Source organism: Patiria miniata, unplaced genomic scaffold, assembly GCF_015706575.1.
Source record: "Patiria miniata isolate m_02_andy unplaced genomic scaffold, ASM1570657v1 HiC_scaffold_5, whole genome shotgun sequence".
In the NCBI taxonomy this organism is placed as follows: Eukaryota; Metazoa; Echinodermata; class Asteroidea; order Valvatida; family Asterinidae; genus Patiria; species Patiria miniata.
The window spans coordinates 34,058,761-34,076,709 of NW_024037072.1; the positions used below are offsets into that span (position 1 = coordinate 34,058,761).

The following is a 17,949-nucleotide window of genomic DNA, read 5'->3' on the forward strand; positions in this document are numbered from 1 at the left end:
TTTTTTTTGGCCTTATCTGCATTGATTACATTTCACAAAACGTGAAGCAGGCTGACTCAGCCATAATTGTAGTCGGACTCTAAAATTATTATAAACGTATTTTTCTGTGATCAGGATAACAAACGTAAAATTATTTTTTTTTTAAAAACCATCCAAGAATATACCTTGGACCTATTAGTATCTTTATAAGCAGGGGGATTCATTAAAAAAATATTTCAAATACAAATTCCTTATGTATAAGCAGGTGTTTGGACAGGCAATGAGTACTTTGGACACAAAAGGATTGGGGAAAATGAAAGAGTGAAATCAAACGTGTTTGAGAATTCAAAGGAAAAAAACAAACAAAGAGAGCTCATTTTGTCCCATTTTAAATACTAGACTAATTATCAAAATTAATAAGTGGATGTTTTCGTTATATATGTTTGTAGTAAAGGTTTTATAATGTATCCATGTGTTGTCTTATTGAATGGTTAATTTGACTTGCATGCTAAAATGGGTCCCCCCCCCCCCCACCAACCAAAAAAAATAGTGTACATCAAGTCATGTTGTATAAATATTTTTTATGTATTTTTTGGGGTATATTTCAATAAAATGCAAATTTAACCCCAAACGTGTTCAGTGTAAATTTATTTCAATCCAAATGCCAAATTCACTACCGTGGTCATGGCAAGCAGACATTATTGTGATATTTGAAAAGAATTTAAAAAAATATGATGAAGAAAGCGGTAGCCATGTACCTTTGCATATTATCCCAGGCCCTTTGTGACCTTGCGAACAAAGGTATATACCTGTAGGATGTAGAAAGGGTCTATAAATAGTTCCCCCTAGGGCCTAGAGACAAGAATTGACGGCGCGCAGGACTGATTCCTGCATGCTACGGCAATCATGCCATTGCCAACAAAATGTGGGTCGAATTTCTGCGCATTGGGGAAACAGGTGTCTTCTCAAAAGCTTGTATTTATGCAATGCCGCCGGTGTCGAAAGAGATTGGGCCTTCTATATATGAAATCTAGTCTCTCTTGCCTTATATGGACCTTAATAACCTGAAACTTTTCTAAGCACTCAGAGATCGCAAACTTCCACCAAGGCTAAACAATTTCCCGCCATATTGTCAGTACAGAAATACTTGCATTTGACCCATAAACGCAAACGCCACGTTCCAGCCTCGCGTAAAAACACTTGAAAACGTACAATATGTATATACGCTCTATGGTACCAGCACAACTTTTGATTTTCGGAGGACACGCTCGGTAGGCTGGTACTTTGAGTCGTGTACGCGTGAATTGGTAGGAGCTTTCCGATACGGGTACCCGTAAATTCGCGTGCGGATATATTTCGAGTGTTTTATGCGACCGTGGAACGTGGCGTTGTTATTGACGCCACGTTTACGGTTCTATGCGCAGAAATGGTTAAGAATCCTTTAAAAAAATCCCGGATCCAGGCCCAGATCCGGATTACTTCCAAACTCTGATCGATTTGTACTTGTATCAAGGTCCACCCCTATTTTTTTATGCAAATCCGTCCCTAACTGTTTGAGTTATCTTGTTAACAGACAAAAAAACAACCAACCAACCAACAAAAGAACAAAAAAACAAACGAACAAACACCCCAACAAACAAACATACGCCGATGAAAGCATAACCTCCTTGGCCAAGGTAATTACAAATGTAGTTTAATGAGGCATGCGCAACACAATCATTGAGACCTTGTGAGAGTCCTTCGTGCAGTTAGCGTTCTTTCGTTTTGGACGGTTAGTCATGACGGTTCGTCATGACAGCTCGTCATGACGGTCGTCCTGTCCAATCATATTCCTCGCTGAAACGAAGGGGCGTGATCAATAAAATTTTGTCAATCAACTGGCTCCTCTGTATGGTAACCTTTGTCATTCGTAATAAAGACTTTAGAATGCAACAACAATGCAACAACAATGGAAATTGAAATCGAATGCAACAACAATGGAAATTGAAAGCCAGCCCATGCAGTTGCTCACTTTTAATGAGATTAGTGCGGGAGTTTCAAAAGGGGTACGAGGCCATAGGCCCTACATTTATTTACCACCGCATTGTTTAAAATTCTTAAAGAAAAGGAGCAGGAAGAAACCTCTTTCATGCAGGGACTGTCTTAGGGCGCCGATGAACTCGTACAAAAACATGATGGATTACAGGGTTCATTTGTTTATTGCAAGAATAAATTGGCAAACTTTCATCGCTACATGTAGTTTTGAACCCAGTGCATGTGTTTATATAATATGTACATGTGGATTCAAACACTAAAATGCCACTTTTCCAATATACCCCGTAATCCTTCATTTTTTTCTCTGCGACTTCATCAGTGCCTGCATGAAAGAGGTTTTTTTCTCATTTCTTTTCTTTCAGATTTCTAAACATTGCGCAACATGTGCCTGTCCCTGGGGTGTCACTGGGGGTGGGGGTGGCAAATGTCCCCCACCCACCCAAAAACAAAATGATCAATTGAGAATATGCTAGAGAGAGTACAAGGATTTGGGGGGACAATTAATTTGCTTTGCCCCTGCTACAAAAAAAATCCTGGGTAGGCCCAATGAGTGGCAAATTAACACGCACCACAACCCCAGGGCGAAATAACAAGAATTATTTTATTTCATACACTTCTCTTTTTTTCGCCATAACTGATTCCCATGGTACCTCACCAGTTTTGCTCTCATACCTAAACGGAGAAGTTTTAACACTTCGTACAGTGTAGCCACGAACCATTCTTTCGTTGGCTCAGAGCAAAATTTTTATTACGCCCTGCAAAAACAAGAAAGCCATAATAAAAACATGTATTTTTAGATGACAAGCATATGTTACATAAATTCTAGTGACTCGGAAGATCCGTCAAATTCCAAATTGAAGTCTACCGACACTGTTTCTGTTTTTGAGCAGTCATAATGTGAACCAAACAAAAGTGGATCACGTCTCCCATATTAGGCAGCTTTTTTCTGCTTCTCATACTTTGACTCGATGGCTGTCTTTACAAAATATTGTCATCACAAATTTATATTCATGAGTAGAAATGAGGAAGAACAACAGTTTTAATTAATCAAAGACAAATGGACAATAATTTCACCCTCTTATTTCCAAAAAACCTCCTTCTACAGTATCAAATTTGGAGGGGGCGGTTGCATTTCCCTCCGCCATTCAGCAGCTGACGTATGTTATAAACTACTAAAATGGGACCAAAAAATAAAAGAGCAAACTTTTATAATGCCCTGCAAAGACCAAAAAGCCACAAAATGCATTATTATTTTAGAAAATATGCATATTATGCTGCTTATGCAGAAAATAAATGATTCGTACAGTCTAGCCACGAACCATTCTTTCGATAATTCAGAACATAATTTTAATTATGTCTGCGCAAAGACAAAACAGCCATAAAACGTGAATTTTTAGATGATAGGCATGTATTATATTAATTCCAAGGACTTTAGAGGCTCCGTCATTCTCTTCTTACCAGGACCTATTTTATACTGATATTCTTAGAGTACTTTTTCTAATTTTTGTTTGCCAAAACTGATTGTAATCACGCCACTATTTCCTGTCATAGGGGGCCTACTTTAATGCAGGAGAGTCCTTACAATGTGGCCACGATCCATTCTTTCGTTAGCATAGAGCAAACTTTTATTATGCCCTGCAAAGACCAAAAAGCCACAAAATGCATTATTATTTTAGAAAATAAGCATATTTTGTCGCTAATGCAGAAAATTAATGATTCGTACAGTCTAGCCCCGAACCGTTCTTTCGATAATTCAGAATATAATTTTATTACGTCTGTGCAAAGACAAAACAGCCATAAAACGTGTATTTTTAGATGACAGGCATGTGTTACATTAACTCCAAGGACTTTAGAGGCTCCGTCAATCTCCAAATTGAAGTTTGACGTTTTTATTTTCGGGTAGCCATTGTGCAGCACCAGAAATGCACTTCAAAGGTTAGATTATGTCTTCCATATTATTTGCCGAGGCAGCAACCAACTTCCAATTGAGCAAGCAGTGATCAAACTCCTTTTTTGTGCGGTAGTGTGGTTAGGGTTTGTGACTCATGATCAGAGAGTCAGGAGTTCGCATTCAGCTGCTGGCCATTTGTTGTGGACTAGGGCAGACTTCATCCACACTTGCCTCTCTCCACCCAGGAGTATAAATGGGTGCCGGCATTAGCTGGGGAGTAACCTGCGATGGACTAGCATCCCATCCAGGGGGAATAGAAATTTTCTCTGAAACCGGAGATAAATGCCGGCGCTGCCCATGGCCCAATGGGCCACACTTGCTCCTGACAGACTTTACTACTTAATAACAACTTTTTATCATCTAAAAAGTGGTGGGTAAATGCCCCCATGCCCACCCTCGAAAAAAAAGGTAAATTGAGAATATGCTGGCAAAAGTACAGGTATTTGTTTGTTTTGGTTTTTTTCTGGGGGGGGGGCGAAATGTGCATTACCCCTCTAGAAAAAATCCTGGCGACGCCCATGGCATTCGACGTGGCAGTCCCTGGCGGGTGGGTGTGTGGGTGGGTGTGTGTGTGTGTTCCATAATTATTTGAATGATAATCTTAAGTCTTTATTACCGAACGACAAAGTTTACCGTACAGAGGAGCCAGTGGATAGGCCAAGATCCATTGATCACGCTCCTTCGTTTTAGCGAGGAATGTGAATTGCCAGGACGACCGTCATGACGAGCTGTCACGAACCGTCATGACTTACCGTCCAAAACGAACGAACGCTAAGTTACAATTTGAATAGGCATGCATGGTTTATAAATTACAGAATTTGCTAAAAAAAACCAAGTGACCCGACACGTCGGCATACTCTACTCATAGCTGAAGTCAGTTGAACCCGTTTCTATTTGACCTTCTTCTTGACCTAACAAACACATCGCCGTGATGCATATTTGATTATTGCAATGTGTTGGATACGTAGAAATTGTAGTAGAAATTGTGCCCTTTTATCGGCAATCATGTGTGACACTGAAAAATAAGCTTTTGTCATAAGGGAACAACGCTCGCCTGTGTCGAAATGTAGGCCTGCACACAACCCCGGTCATGAAAACAAACACGATTTTGATTCCTATTTTATTTTTATGTATTTATTTCCAACAATACCTCCATAAAAGGAGAAGATACAAATTACTATAAATTACAGAAGTTGCTAAAAAAAAACAAGTGACCCGACACGTCGGCATACTCTACAAAAATAGATCATCGTCTTTACAATCCTATGAAAATTATAGAAAAAACTTCCCTTAAACAAAGGTCCTGTGTATCGGCAGTGGCGGCGCTACTGGGAGGGGAGGGGGAAAGTACAAACATATATGAATATATTTCAATCTAGAAAGGAACATACAACAAAAGCTCGTTTGCCCTTTAATTTCAACAATGATTCATTTTCGAATTGTATTTCCAGAGAATACAAACTGTCAAATAACATGGTGGGTGTTTTATTATTTCTAACACCCCTATTTACAAAGTTGGAGATGCCATGCGCAGCTAACGAAGGCATCTGCGCTAGCCGCGCTACCGGGCCGAACCTGGCAGACAGCAAAAGGGCACCTGACCTGGAACAGGCACCCACGGTACGACAAGGTAAGACCATGTAAAGTAATATTATTCTTATATTTGTTAACTTGATATGATATTTAGGTTTACAGACCCGAAGTCCAGAGATTGGCTTGTGTCGAGAGACTGAGATGCACATTACCCGATGAAATAACCACGCAAAATGGTGATTTAACAGGCAAATTTTCCCGACATCCATGCCCCTACCCACAGCGCGAGCATATTTTCAGGTTGATCGTTCTTTTGCTTAACCAGTAGTTGACAAAATGATGGTCAGTCATCATTTAGAGGCGAAATAATACTCCCGAAGTTTGAAATCAACTATTTGTAAAAATGTATATATTCAATAAACAGTGCTAAAAAACAATACGAACATTTTTTCATTTTCCTTTTAAGTAAGAAGGTGTGATTGTACGCGTCATTTTGCATTCAGTCTGCACATGGTTGCAAACTGACGGCTGATCATAGCAAATTGCGTCCAACAGTAGAAAGGTCCAGCATTGGAATTGGCGCTAAATCCACCTGATTGATCAAAAACATGCTGGTAACCCCTAACCACTTAAACAAATACACCTGCCCTTCAAGCAGACAGCTACTAACGGGTCTAATAAGTCAACAAGTAGGTTTTTTTTTATCATAGCTGAAGTCAGTTGAACCCGTTTCTATTTGACCTTCTTCTTGACCTAACAAACACATCGCCGTGATGCATATTTGATTCTATTGCAATGTGTTGGATACGTAGAAATTGTAGTAGAAATTGTACCCTTTTATCGGCAATCATGTGTGACACTGAAAAATAAGCTTTTGTCATAAGGGAACAACGCTCGCCTGTGTCGAAATGTAGGCCTGCACACAACCCCGGTCATGAAAACAAACACGATTTTGATTCCTATTTTATTTTTATGTATTTATTTCCAACAATACCTCCATAAAAGGAGAAGATAAAAATTACTATAAATACATATAAGTATATACATACCACCGTGTTCACAAACAGGATAACCCCGACACCGGACGACCCCCAGATAATCCAGACAACGTCAGAAATTAAAGATTGTCAAAACGACCTGAGCAGTCCACCAAGAGTGCCAAGATCATCATAATCAAGAAATTGGTTACGATACAAAACTGTCTTGACACTTTCACAAATACTATGGTTGAGACAGTCTACATTCTTAATGGTGGAAATGTATTTCCGTCTGAATGATGGACTAACAATGCAATCTAGTAGTGAGAAATCATCATGCATGCTAAAACTGCTTTTTACTCTGTCAATTAAAGTGTTCTTGTATGCAAAACTATCATTGGCTTCACAATTCAGGAGGTGAGCATAAAAATACCCTCAATAAAGGATTGACATAAACAGCTATAGAATGCTTGTCTATTTTTCAAAGGACAAGAAGGGCTACAGCAACTGATTTGATTGTGTGTTTAGGATCCCACAAAGCTCCATTCGTAATTCTATAAACATTTACTTTACTTTTTAGACTGTGGCGCAGAAACTCAGGGGCGGATCTAGCTTTCAGGAACCGGGGGGGAGGGGGGTGATTTGAAAAGGGGAGGGTGAGTGAAGGCGTGCGGAAGTTACGTCCTGCTATGGTCCGGGGGCGTGCTCCCCGGTTAATTTTGAAATCTACGATGCTTTCTCCCGTATTCTAAGGCAATTTGAAAATTTGAAGTTAGGAATTTAACGTAGAACGAACGTTCTTTCTTATATCGTAACGATTTTCTCCCTAGTTTTTGGGATTTTTTTCAGTTTAATATCTCAACCAAATAGACGGAAGATGGTGGTTCACCACGGATCCTACACACAAGGATGAACGACGAGTGATAACCCGTTTCCATGTTAATCTCGAATGTTCCAAGTGTGCCATTTGGCGTTTCTTTTGGCATGACATCTAAAACGAAAATATTCATAAACTTTAAGCCAAACCACTCCTTATGTAAGATATATTTGTTCCAAAATACTTCAGGATATAACAGATGGTACTGTGCACTTTTTGTCGTAATAGATGAAATATTTACCCGGGAAATAAACGTCAAATGTGACACCTTTTTCGAAGAGAACGCCGTTTACCCAAATCTCGTTTTTAATTAGACTTTCATCAAAAAGGTTTAGAGAGATATGGTCCCGAACCGATGCGACATTTCATAGTTTATTTTAAAGCTAAAGATATTGAGCTCGCAGTTAACATGGTTATGTAGCTATCACTTATCAGAATTCAATAGTAAAGGTCAAAAACGTAGGATATTGAATATTCAAAAATATAATTAGCTGGCTTGACAGACCTTGACACCAGATCGGGCACAGAGCCCTGCAAATTTGATAGCCACCGCGTGCAGTGAAGCGGTTAAGTTGTCTGGATCTTTGTTGAAAAGTACTCATGGTAATTGCCACCTGTACGGGCAATTATCACGCGTCTAAACAGGAATTTGGCCTAGTCGTTAATCCTTGCGTGTAGACTAGATGATCCGCGGGTTAACCATCCCCAAATCATCAAGGAAAATGAACGTCAAGGAAAATGGACGAGGAACTGCGGATTCCATTCTAAGACTGGACAAGCCGAAGCGGAGTCCATTCTTAGCACGAATCTACAGTTCCGTGACCCGTGTCTATTCTCCGACTTCAACCATTTCTTAAAAATAAAAATAGTTCATGCAAAAAAAAATCCTTGGTTTACCCGAATCTCCACGTTCGGGTCTGACTGTAAATCAAGCTCAAAATATTGAAAAAGTTCAAAAGCGTTCACTCCGCATTATCCTTCATCCGAATGTCTTGCCTTATAACGATGTTCTCAATTTCCTTAACATCCAATCTCTTTCAGGCAGACGTGTTGACCTCGCCACTCAATTTGCCCAAAACTTGCTAGCTTCTGAAAAACACCGCCACATGCTTCCCAACCCAAGACTCTCTCTCACCAAACGAAATCTCAGGAACTCTAACCACTTTATCATACCTCGTATCAATACTCAGATATATACACAATCTCCCTCTATGATTACATTAATTAATTCTCAGTAGTTGTGGTTTTTAGGTGTTCATATAATTATTTCTCCTATTTAATTTTATTTTAATTACTCAATTTTTAACTGTAACGTTAGTCAATGTTATTGTTTTGTTTGTTCAAGCTTTACTGTTTACATGTATATTATGCTTAGCAATTATTGTAAATATTAACCTTTTTAGTTGTACTGTAAACCAAATATGTTTAGTCCTTGGACTTGTTCATTGGTCACCATTTTTTAACAATACAACCAAAATGAATGAATGAATGAATGAACGAAAAAAGTATATATAGATTCGTATACACTATTCAACTTACGTGCTTGCATCTTTACAAGATGTTATTCTTAACCGATCGGATAGGTAGACAACTTTTGTTCCATTCATCCCAATGAACAGTTCACTAATTCTTTGCTAGAAATGCTGGAAAGTCGCGCACAGTTCCCATCACTGCATTAGAGTGTGTAGTGCGTACACTAATTTTGTCTAACCGTTCCCTCACATTACCAAATGGATACACTATTGTGTGTTACAGACATGGGTCTATTAAATCTATCAGAAGTGATCCTCTAGGTTTGAGGAGTTTTAGCATTAACCACTCAATTTTGGCAAGCAGCTCATTAATTTATGTCTTGAACTGGCCATCTTCTCTCCCATCAAATGAGGACCACGTTAAGGACCTTGATATTTATCACATGGTTTGCACATCGGCATACTACCATCTCAATCACCATGTGAAATAATTTCGTTTGGAAATAACATAACTTTGGAATATAATCTGAGAAGTACCGACTGGTAAGTAAAGTTTCCAGTGGTCAATGGTTTACTTTATAAATTTGATTTCCTCACGTTGGCGCAGCGGCCTTCCACTGCTGTGACCCGGGTTCGATTCCTGCCTCGGTCTACATGTGGATTGGTTTTCAGTCCCTGCCTGATTGCGTTGGTTTTCCCTGAATAGTCTTCTGAGGTTTTCCCCCTACCTTGACTGTTATTTCTTCTCACTGTCTTCTTACAGGTTTCCTCTGGTTTTCGAGCTACAGTACCGAGGGCACTTTTGAGGAATCCATTACCAGAAAGATATAAATAAATAAAAAATAAAATAAACAAGTAGTCATCCCATCTATTTAGTTATACATGGATTGGCCTTTTGTCAATGGTTGGTCATTTAGTACCTAAATAACGGAGGAAGAGTTATCATTATTTCTTTTCCCCGCTAGACGTTATGTTTAGGGTGACCCCCGGAAAAATTACAACCGTAAAATAGTTGCCTTAACCCTAAAGGGGCCGGGTTATTTTGACCATCTCTCAGCCGGGGGGGGGGGGGGCGGATTCCGCCCCCCCCCTAAGATCTCGGCCATCGAGTGACGAAAAATTTTGAAACTCAGCACATGCATAGAGCAACTCTTCCTTAACATGCCCAAGAAATTTCATGACTATAGGTCAAAGGGTTTTGGAATTATGGCTAATTAATTATTCATATGTATGAATGGCAATTCTGCTCTGTGTACACGACGTATATGCGAAAATTCATTTTTCACGGCGCATAGCGCCGGAAAATTTTTCGCTACGTGCCAACCCGTGGTCCGATTTTTATGTTTTTGGTATCAAAAGATGCGTAAAGCTCGAGGCTAAAAAGTCATAACAGCTCGGGTTGCGAAAAAAATTTTTTTAGAAGCTATCGCGGAAAATGTTGAGGGGGGGGCGGATTCCGCCCCCCCCCGGCCCTTTTAGGGTTAAACAAAAGAGATTGGTGGATTTTTATGTTTTGGGTAGCAGATTAAAACTGAGAGCTTTTTCTTCCAAATACTGAAAAAAAATCATGAAAATAGCACTTTCGGTTGCTGAGAAAATGTCAATGATGTAAACGTAGTCATTTTTCATCCAGTACACAAGTACTTCAAACAGCGAAACATTTTACTGTAAGCCTACTGTGCAATTATCTTTCATTTGTGCAATTTCTTTAGTATTTTGACATATTTGTGATGCTTAAAGGGTTTAAAATAAGACCAGAAAGGATGAGATACCTGTTCAGGTGGAAAATAAAAGGTATTTCCATCAAATTCATTTGTACTCTTGTCATATTATGTGTCATGTTGTTTGTAAGGATAAGGACATGCACAAATAGGTTCAGTGAAAATCCCTTAATGTGGTAATGTTTTGTGTACATTTTCTAAGCAACCCAAAGTGCTATTTTTATGGGTTTTTTTCAGTGTTTGAAAGCAAAAGCTCTCAGCTATAATCTGATACTAAAAGCATAAAAATCCACCAATCCCTTTTTGTTTAAAGGCAAATGTTTTAGTGTTGCATCTTTTTGAGGTCACCCATGTAGTATGCACAAATGTGTTTTTTTTTTCCCACAGGCATCTCAATGTGCTCGTCTTATTACGACGCCCAGGGCTCGTATGTCAGCGGCTTCGACTGTCCGGACTCGGAGATGTCGGACGGATCTGACCGCTTCTGTTGCTCCAATATCGACTACAGCTGGAAGTTCTGCTGCGGAGAGGCCAGACATGATGAAAACCAAAAGTACTTTTATCAGCTGCGTCCATTGCCCATGGGGTAAAATATTTTTCTCCTCGAAGGCGAGAGTCACAGACGTAACGATTTGCAGAACATTTGCCAGTTAAGATGATTGTTTGTTGAATGATTATCTACCAGTTCAAGTGAAACTTTCTGATAATTTTGGGTAACAACTAAGGGTGAGCGTGTTAATTGTGAGGGTTGGATGTCAAATCGATTCAATGCGCTTCTCTGGGTGCGTTCGATTAGCTTCCCCGTGTATACACGGTGTTTACACTCGAGCAAGCCACGAACTGAGACTTAGGCCCAACAAGTCTTCGGTTTCTGGTTTGGAGCTTGCCCCCAAAGTGGTGCGGCGACGCAGCTTGCTTTTTATTTTTTTACTTGTTTTTTTTGTCAAAATGTCAGCTGATGACTGCAAATGGTATAGTAAAGCTTATACTCGACCGTAATCCATCTAAAACACGTTAAAATTGTGCAGCAGCAGGATTCCAGTCAAACCAGTGAGTTTGGCGGTTTTGAGACATCAAAAACTTTTTAATTTTGCCAACGCGCATTGCTCATTGCGAGGCGCGCGCTAGACCAGAAACCGGAGCCTTTTTGGGGGGCGTTATCAAACGCTGCGCGGTCTATTCGCCTATATGGCCTCCGTGCGCCAGCAAGAGGGCGCTTTTTAATACCATTTTTGAGAGCCCCGTAGACGGGACACACCGACTGAGTTCGGGTGGTCCAGGCGCCGGATCCAGCAACTCTGTCAATTTTTTTTTCATAGAAATTCATTAAAAATAATGCGATCCTCCGCCCCCCCCCCCGCTCTGACACCCCCCCCCCATATACTGGTAATAATGTCAGCCTTTGCATAGACTTGATGACAAGTCGTTAGATTTTCGTATTTTGTCCCCCCCCCCCCCCCCCCCCCCCCCCCGCCTATTGATATTCGGAGGCCAAGTGTCCGGAGAAAAAAACTGTCTACATTTCCGATTCTTTTGCTGATGAACCCCCCCCCCCCCCCCGTGAAAATTCCTGGATCCACCCCTGCGGTATATTTTTCTTGCAAAACCCCGACGGATAGGATGTGTGTGATCCTGTTTCGAGTCGAACGTGTTCCCGTCGTTCGAGCGCGAGAACAATAATACCCGTGTCCAGGACAGACCGCCCGAACTCGGCCGTTCCGTGTCGTCCGCGTGTGCGGACTGGTTCACGAAATCGTCCGGTTACACACGACATTACACCCGGGCAGCCACAAGGGACCCGCTCGCGAGCTCGGGCAGTGGTGGTTGACACCGGGGCAGACACGAGGATCACGTGACTGTCCCCTTGATCCAAGACGTTATTATCTTGTGTTAGTTTACAGCGTGAGCAATGTAAGCACTTTCGCACTTTATAACAAAAATATTCCATCAACAGATTCTGACTATTACTGATGAATCTTAGGTCAGGTAGCCTTCGGTATTACATTGTATTACAATTTACGTCACGTGAATAAAACGGGAGGCATTCCTCTTTTTTTCCGAAAATGTCCGAAGTTTGCCGAATTCGTTTCGTCGACAATCGGATAGCGCCCGAGTATTTCCCGGTCAATATAGGTTTTTGTTAACTACTTATTTCTTATTAAAAACTTAAAAGAATTAGTTGGTAATTAATTTTCACTGCTTTCATTTTGAAAACTTGACATTCAAGTATACTCGGATCGCATTCGTATGAGGGGCGAGTTTTTGCTGCGTCATGAACTATTTTGATTTTGACGACAGTTACCGGGATTTTCCAAAACTCGGCGTGGTTTCCGTTCGGCTCCGCCTGCTAACAGCGCTGTTAGTTGGTATGTCTTCATTTTGGAATTTTTCCCTTGGTGTTTTTTGGGGGGAAAGTGCCCTAGTTTGTGGAATCTGGAATGCTCAGAAAAGATGGCAGGACCATTAATTGTTCTTCGGGTTTTCTTTTTCTTGTCAAATTCTGTGTGTATGATTGAAATCTATGATGCATTTTCTTGCTTGTACTTTTTAGCCAATGGGATGATGCATATGAAACAAGTACATGTAGTAAGAGTCATGAAAGAACATCTTTTATTGGACTGTTACATTTCCCCGAATAGTCAAAACTGAAAACTCTAAGCTTGTGCGATTCTTTCCTGGTGAGTCTTTAGAAACTCATTTACACAAGTGATTACATATGTGTATGTGCGACTTTGTAGTTTTAAATTTGCTTCATAGATTTTCCTTCCGAGGTGTTTTAGCTAAGCGTTTTAGTGACGAGATAAAACCGATTTGGTGTAACTTAAAAACTGTTCAGACATCGTTTTAGCAGAAAAACGACATCGAATCGAGTTCAGCTAGTGTTTTCAGCGAATTTAAAATGGTGTCTGAACGTAGCCTAATTGAATGAGAACCCATGCTTCAGTTTACAAAAAGGGAAGTTGTTTTTCACTCAGAGGTCATGGCATAGGGTCATCTAAGGACAAAAACAGACTAGAAAATTGTCAGATCTCCCTGTAGGAAGCGGGACAATGAACCTCGCTCACTCGGCTATGCCCACTGAATGGAGTCGAGTATCAGGCATCTAAACAGCACCCCTCATCCGTATCATTGGGCAAATAGCTCCCTAGCTAACTGTGAGCTGATCACAATACGTGTTGAAGCGTGCAAAAAAAAGTACACCACCAAAAAATGGATGATTGTTTACGATTTTAACAGAAGTAAACGTGAACCTGCAGGCCCGAGTAATTTTGACTCAAGCCACATGTCACATCAGTATCATGCTAACAACTGTTTGATGATGGCGACAATGCATCTGAACCAACACGCCCCCCCCCCCCCCCCACACACACACACACACCCCACCAACTCTAATTGGCAATTCCAGCATTATGTAATGTCCGTGGCAGAGGTTTTTAAGAGCTCAGTAAATGAACCTGAAAATGTATTTTTCATATCTCATGTACCTATTATATCATCTGGAAATGATCGAAGAGATAATAGACTACGAGTTTGGGATCATTTCTCTGCATCATAAATTAGATATCATGGTTAATTGGCTCTTCCTTCATTTTTCCTTCCTTCCTTACAAGTGCAGCCTTCAAATGGTTAAAGATAAACGCATTGCCAGAAACACCGGGGCAAACCCCTTCTCTTAGCGATAAGAGTTACTGGGTTCTTTTACATGCATTACACAACACACGGGACCTACGGCTTTATTTCCCATCTGAAGGATGAAGCAATAATGGTTAAGTGTCTTGCTTAAGGACACAAGTGTCAAGACCGGGACTTGAACCCACACTCTGCTGATCAGAAACACCAGAGCTTGAGTCCGGTGCTTTTTAACCGCTCGGCCATGACACTCCTCCTCATAGACATTACACTTCCTTTCACAACGCTAGAATTTCCCAGGTCATAAGCAAATTTTACAGAGAGTTACCTAATCCAGATTTACTTGGAAAACCACACGGATGTTGTTTTTTGTTTGTTTTGTTTCTACCCAACGCCCATCAGCAGTTTTGCTCCAGACGTCATCAATTGGATGCCTTGCTGAAGATTCCAGGTCAACATTAGTCAATACTTTCTTGTAGAAAATTAATATGAAACTGTATTATCATAACTGTGTGATATTTTGAAGCAAGAGATTTATTAAAAATTTGATCGGAAGCTATTAACGAAGCCGAGCTTTGAAAAAGGGCCGTCAATGTCGTCATGTATATTTTTAGCCACGGAGGCTGCCTGACTTACAATTTAGACGTGAGCGTCGGGAATAATTGTCAGGTTCCTAACGATTCAGGATACAGGAAGCAAGTTCCCATCCCAGGGCTTACTGTTGGAAACGAGGTTGAAAATAAAGTAAGCCTGGGGGACGAGATGCGGTACTACTGTATCGATACCCCATTTAGAGAAACGTAGTCCGTAACGGAATCGAATACGTTAGGGAATCGATTACAGTTAAACAAAGTCGGCGTTCGCGGACGTGTGGATAATTTTCGCGAAAAAAAACTATGCTAGGAAAAAAAAGACGAAGGACTAGGTCTTGGAACCATGCAGTCAATTGCACTCGTTTGGTTGTTGTGCTTTTATTAATTTGTTTTACAATTTCTCTTTTTTTCATAAAGCACTGCGGAATCGGTTCTTGGAAACTTGGTTATGATCGTGGGAGTGCTGATTCTCTGTCTCCTTGTCTGTGCGGCCTTGAATAAAGCATATAGAGAGCGACGTCGAAGAAAAAAGACCCCAGGTAAATCAAAGAGAAAACGTCCTTGTTATTTTGAATATCATCACATAATCCCATTCGCAGTTTCTCTTAAAGTTTAGTTTTACAACAAATACCTTTGCTACACTGTAAAAACGTTGGGTAAAATATTGGTGGCCAATGTAATTTACCCGCCATTGGTATGAAATTGCCTCATATTGGGTTGAATTGGGTAAAAACTGTCAAACTATTGGGAAGAATTTGCCCAAAAGTGTAGGCAGTTGATAATTCGACCAGCACTGGTCGAATTATCAACCCATTTTGCCCAACTTTTTTACAGTGTAAGGAGACACTTTCTGGTCATTTCTGTTTTACATCGGGGGAGAAACGTTAGACGGGATAGTGCGGGGTGATATTACAATATGGGTTTATGGGAAGGTTTTTATTTGTGCACAAGTCAATTGGAATGTCTCCCCTTCAGAGGCAAAATTGTTCTGTCGCAATCGGGTTATATTTGTTGCTCGTGGTCTAATTAGTAAACATACCGACATTCGTGGAAAAGGACAAGGGAATATTGGGTAAGGGCACATTTAAGTTGGAAAAAAGTCTAAATGTCTCCCTAATATTTTCAGTAATTATAAATATACCCGCATGCATGAAAGCGTATTCTTGGTTCAAGAAGCCCTTATCAGACTTGTAAGCGAGACCGTCGCAAGTCACCCACTTGTACCCAATCACGGTCTAGTCACAAATCGAGCCATAAACAAACTGGGGACGAACAATGACATTAAAGCTTGTTACTTGCAACACTGGATAACTTGTCTCGATGACTTACAAAAAAAAATGCTGTACCAAAAAACAAAAAACAAAAAAAACACTGTAAAATAAGATATACAGCGCGGCCTTAATTCTTAAGGGCAATGTACAGATAATATTTAGGATTAAATAAGAAATGAATGAACATAGAACAATGAACATAGAACTCGTCGGCTGCCTGGAAGAAGGTCGTAAGGGCGAGTAATGGGTCAAAAGGTCAAATTAGGGTATTTCGGTTAATTGATTTGGCTTGGAAATATCTTTCATTTGATATACATTGTATCAAGGGGCTACGTCATTGTGACGTAATTAACATTAAACAAAAGACGAAAGGAAGTTTTTCATATTTTGTGCCCGGCAAAAGGTCGTAAGCGTGTATTATTATAATGTAACAAAAACGTTCCAAGCGCCCTAAACGTCCCACTTAAATGGGTACGCAAAGCCAAGTTTGTTCCCGGCCAAAGGACGCTAGGATTTAACACGCCGCCTAAGCGCACGTTTGATGCAGGTTGAGTTCAAGTTTAAGGCAGATGGAGTTCCCGGTAAAAGATCGAATGCAGAAAAATTTAAATAACTTTAAAATTCAGTAATATTTTGAAATAAACAATGCCCAATATGATTTTAATTATTAACGACTTTCATGAGCCGAAATTTCAGCCTGCTGCGATTTTTCATTTGGAAATGGGAGCACAAAATCTTTGAACTCGTTTATCTCCAAAAGTGCTTTTTGCGCGCCTTGGCTGCTAAATATTACGTCATTTTCCTTGGCACACGATAACTTATTGTAAAACATGAGAAACAACTAGAAATGCATATAAAAACATTAAATTAAGCTGCTATCTGATAACAATCTAAACATTGGGAGGAGAAAAACCTGAAATAAAAGTACATAGTTGAATTAAGTATTAACGAAATCATTGTCTTGGATTTTCTTTTATCTTCCAGAGGTCGTTGAATATGATAACGATCCCCCTCCGACTTTCAAGCTGTTTTATAAGAAGAAACCTCCGCCAACTCGAACCCTCCCTCCTACCATCCTGTCGCAGTAGAAAACCCGGACTAATCAAGTGGCTAATTGGTCTTCCAGCTCACACGTTCCAGACACGTATCTACGTCGGGTGATAGATACATTTTTAGTCCTGTTAAAATACTGTAACGGGCGCGAAATTACTAGTTCAAGTACTAAATGACTAGAGACTAGACAAGAATTCTGACTGGGAAGATCGTGTTCTTCTTCAAATAATAATAACGATTTTATTGTCTTCCAATACTGTTGGCACACACCGTGCCCGATGCGTATACATGTAATCTAATGTCTTTGTGGATAACGATGAGGCGGAGCGCCAATTTGCATTGCAATCGAACGTTGAGTACGACGCGCTCCTTATTCTGGGTGAACTTCCTCACCCGACCAGAACCAGTCACGATCTGAACACCGAGCCCTGACTTGGCTCGTCTTTTATAGCGTTTGGGCGCGTACATAACGCAAGGAGCTAGCAATGTCTCCTGCAATGCTCTGATTGGCCATAAACCACTGCGCCAAATAATATTCTTATTCATAATAATCATAGCGTCTTTACCTATAGCCTTGTTCAATGCGGTCTCTCGGCTTTTTGTCGAAGGGAGATAATCGGGCCCTGCACGCACAATCAACGCGGCTACGTGCGTGTACGACCCTTGTCCGTACGAACGGCAAACACAACCAGCAAGCACACACACGTGAGTGCGGACTGTACGCATGGTGTAATAAGGCAGTAAATGTAGGCCTACTATGTTCTGCGTGTGGGTGTACGTACGTGCGTGTGGGGGATATACGCGCCGCGTGGCCTGTCGAACGACCGCCTTGTTGGGTCTGCAACTTCCGGGTTTAAT

The 17,949-nt window shown here is 40.5% G+C and overlaps 1 protein-coding gene across 1 annotated transcript; it reads left to right on the top strand.

Moving 5' to 3' along the window:
- Nucleotides 1–5,485: 5,485 nt before the first annotated feature.
- On the top strand, nucleotides 5,486–17,656 carry LOC119741398. The gene is made up of 4 exons (XM_038217145.1): nucleotides 5,486–5,594; nucleotides 10,932–11,130; nucleotides 15,185–15,306; nucleotides 17,023–17,656. Exons 1-4 carry the CDS (start codon nucleotides 5,486–5,488, stop codon nucleotides 17,124–17,126), a joined length of 534 nt encoding a protein of 177 aa, XP_038073073.1. The 3' UTR covers nucleotides 17,127–17,656.
- Nucleotides 17,657–17,949: the final 293 nt, after the last annotated feature.